The sequence below is a fragment of the Poecilia formosa genome, unplaced genomic scaffold, assembly GCF_000485575.1.
Source record: "Poecilia formosa unplaced genomic scaffold, Poecilia_formosa-5.1.2 Scaffold250, whole genome shotgun sequence".
In the NCBI taxonomy this organism is placed as follows: Eukaryota; Metazoa; Chordata; class Actinopteri; order Cyprinodontiformes; family Poeciliidae; genus Poecilia; species Poecilia formosa.
This window is the reverse complement of record NW_006800189.1, coordinates 187,221-191,131: the sequence shown is the minus strand read 5'-3', so window position 1 is coordinate 191,131 and position 3,911 is coordinate 187,221. Positions and strand designations below refer to the sequence as shown.

Below are 3,911 nucleotides of genomic sequence, written 5' to 3'. Positions count from 1 at the left end.
AACGCGAGCTAACGGCACCTGGCTTTACAGGTGTAGGATATAAACAGATACGTGGAGCAGTGCAGAAATCCTACCAAGGATTTTTGGTGTAGTTTCTAAATCAAATATCTTAGTCCACTTGAAATAAGACAAAGCTGACTTACAAGTAACTTTTCTGCAAGCAAAGTAAATAATTCCTTAACAAGACATTTTTCCCATGTTAAAAGTAAAATAAAATGAGAACTTTTTCATCAATATTAAAGGAATTATTGGCTCTGAACAAGCTGCTACATCTTGCTGAAAAGTTACTTATAAGTCAGTTTTGTTTTATTTTAAGTGCATTAAGACATTTCCACTAGAAACTGGACCAAAACTACTTGGTAATATTTTGAGAGAGAGCAATGAAGCTGGAATGAGAGAAGATGGCGCGAGCGGTGTTGTGAGTTTGGACGCGGTGCCGGATGGTGGGTGGTCTGCTAGACAGGTGCTGTAACATCTGCTGCCGCCTCAGCTGGCCGCGTTGACAGGCTGCTAATGAACACATCCCTGGTCAGGTCTGCTCAGGCTGGACGCAGAATAATTACCGTTATTAGGACAATACAGATTAATAAGTTTGTTTAACATCTCAGCTGCTGCTGCATGAGAGGGAAACCACCTCTGAATGTCTGGGATTGTTTTCATTTTGTTTGTTTTTGTTTTTTCTTGGTAAAGGTGGCGCGTCGGTGGGGGATCCAGAAGAACCGGCCAGCGATGAATTATGACAAACTCAGCCGGTCGCTTCGCTATTACTACGAAAAGGGAATCATGCAAAAGGTAAAAGAAGTCTTCATATGCAGAGAATATATATATGGGGTTTTTTTTATGATAATCTGCAGAATGTTTTTACCTTTAATTTACCTATCAAACTCATTGATACCCAACTGATTATGTGTAAATTCCACTATTTTTATTTTAAAATTTTTTGTAACTTTTTCATGACATACATTGATATCAACACTCAGTTGGCATGTACTCTTGTTATTCCCATTTTGAAGAGAACTGGGTGAGTGAGTATTAAAGAAAATGAAAATAATGTCTCAGTTATAATTATTTATTGTAAAATCGTAATCTGACCAAAGCAGATAGCCATAGTAGATTTTAGTCGACTCCCCGTGTTTACATTTGTTATGGTGGCAGAAATGGACATATCTTTTATTATTTTGTAATAATAAAACTTATACAACCTGCAAGTAACTTTTCAGCAACACATTATTTCTCTTATAACAAAATATTTTTCCCATAAGTGAAATAATCTGTCAGTAAACCAAGACTTTTTAAATCAATGTTGAGGATTTATTGATTTAAAACAAGCTGCTATATCGTGTCAAGTAAGTTACATTTAAGTTAGTTTTTATCTTATTTCAAGTGTGCTAAAATATTAGCTCTAGGGACGAGACAAAAATAATTGGTAGGATTTTGTGTTTTTGCCGTGTAAGACAAGCATTTGTCTCGACATCAAACAGGGAAAAAAACTCGTGTTTTTTATTGACCAGGTTGCCGGGGAGAGATACGTCTACAAGTTCGTGTGCGACCCGGAGGCCTTGTTCTCGATGGCGTTCCCCGACAACCAGCGGCCGGTGCTGAAGACGGACATGGAGCGCCAGATCAACGAGGAGGACACTGTGCCGCTGTCGCACTTTGACGAAAACATGGCGTACGTTCAGGAGGGGCCCTACTGCCAGCCACACCCCTACAGCGAAGGCTACGTTTACTAGCGACACACACACCTTCACTCTGCCGTGCCGCCCGCCTCCTCCATACACCTGAGACCGTCATGTCCTCTGATTCACAGTCGCTCCGGGAAAAAGACTGAACACACACACACACACACACACAAACACACACAGAGTGGCACTTCCCTCAATCTGCCCAACATCAACACACTCACTCATCTTTGCTCTTGTCTTTCTGGCGTCCAGAGAGTGCACTTTATGGACAGGAACAGCACCAGAGTCTGTGTGTTTGGCGTTTTACCCGTTTATGTTTGTACATTACAGCTGAACGCATTCTGTTTATCTTTATTTTTTATTATCATTTTGAGCATGAGGCTGGAACTTCGGTTTCCTGCAAAAGGAACTCGTCTCTGCACACGTGAAGCAAATAGAAGAAGGAAAAACTTGTTTTGTCCTAATGCAAACATCTTCTACTGGAAATCTAACAATGCTTCCACGGTGATGAGATTGTTCTTTGAAAGACTGACGCGATGGTGGAAAAAAAGGACATTTTTAGCCGTTTAGGTGGGAACTTCCTCGCCTCCAGGCTGACCCAGCTCTCTGCCATGTCTCCAACCAAACTGTAGATCTTCATCATGTAGATGTTTTTGCTGTAACAACATCATTTCCTCATCAACTAAAAAAAAAAACCTTGTGGGTCACAGCTACGAGGATGCACTGGAATCTTTTAGGATAATCATCAGAGAAATAACTCAGTTGCTGTGTAAAAAAAAAAAAAAAAAAAATTTTTGTTCATTTTTCATTCAGGTGTTCAGTTTTTCAGTGAAAAACAGGTGACTTCTATGTACAGTTAAAATTAACTCAGAATACCTATTGCATCCCCAAATTCCAGTAAGTGGATTTAATCAGCAAAAGAAAAAAAAATTAAAATATTTTTCTTTACATTTTTTCAGTTCAGTTCCAGGTGAACGCAATGTCTTTGTTTCTGGGAAAAATAAAAAAATAAAAGTTGCTTTGCCATCATTAGTTTGCTTTTTGGTAAAACAAAAAGAGCTATTTAGAAGTTTATAATGTGGTGAAATAAAGGAAGTCGTGTTATATTATAATGTTGTATAATCAGGTACTTGCACATTTTGTTGCTGCTTCAAATTGTAAGTGTATTTTCTAGTCAAGATAAAAGGAAATCAAAAAACTGAAAGCGTTTAGCAACTTTGGCCTGCTGCTCTGGATTTCTGTTAATTTTGTTGTTTTTTTTTTATTTTTAATTTTTTTTTCATCCATGCATCCAGAAAAAAAAAACGTCTGGTCTGTCTGTTTTTGGAGGTTTACATGTGTGGGATGAGATTGGCAATAGGAACGTTCTGTAATAAAATAGTAAAAAAAAAAAAAACTAAATTATGTCCACTTGTTAATGCTTACATAATTAAACAATCACATGAAAGGTTTTGTCAAAAGATTTTTGTGCTTTGTTTGACAAAGGCATCATTTGTTTTCTGGTTTTAAAATATGTCACAGGTTTAAAGGGTATGATTTAAAACTAAATTTTTCCATCACACTTTTCTGTGGTTTGAATTCCTACAAAACTTTACTGACCAAATCAAGGAAATTTACCTGCCTGCCCTCCCCACGTCATTAAAAATCAGTTGAGGGGGAAAACTGGATAAATTATTGCTTAAAATTCGCTTTTAGATAAGGACAAGGCCTTCTGAAAACAAATATTAGCAAATGCTAATTAGCTAATGCGATAACGGTTTTTTGCTAACTTTGAAAACTTTTAGTGCAGTTACTTTCTCTTAAATAACTTTAAAACTTTCTGGAAAAACTAAAAGTATTTAAAGAAATAACTTACTTGGCTGTTTTGTAAACATTCAGACAAATAAAGTTCGGCATCTCTGTTGAAGTTTCGGTTGTCACGTAGTTAGACGTTTATGTTCATGCTCTTATTTTGAAGTGGCGATTTACACACCGGTTCCGTTTCCTCCCCTCACGTTGTCTCCGTTTCTTTTTCCCTAACAACTTTATTTCAAACAATAAAAATACAAGAACAAAATAAAACATCCACAATAGAACAACATATAAACATTAATACCGTAGAAAAGATTAATTATGTTAAAATAAATTCATGTAGTCTTTCAAGGGCATAATTTGAATTGAAGTTAGCGCTTTAGCATTAGCTTCTGTGCTTTAAAGTTAGTAGCAACTAACTTTTTATTTACATGT

The 3,911-nt window shown here is 36.7% G+C and overlaps 1 protein-coding gene across 4 annotated transcripts in view; it reads left to right on the top strand.

The window, feature by feature from the left end:
• Positions 1-3,132, top strand: part of etv1 (ETS variant transcription factor 1) — a 30,822-nt gene extending 27,690 nt beyond the window's left edge. For all 4 annotated transcript variants that reach the window (XM_007569863.2, XM_007569862.2, XM_007569864.2 and 1 more), the window contains 2 exons: positions 691-792; positions 1,512-3,132. In XM_007569863.2, the coding sequence (XP_007569925.1) occupies positions 691-792; positions 1,512-1,733 (324 nt within the window). In that variant the 3' untranslated portion in view covers positions 1,734-3,132. The remainder of the gene's footprint in view (positions 1-690; positions 793-1,511) is intronic.
• The last annotated feature ends 779 nt before the right edge of the window (positions 3,133-3,911 follow it).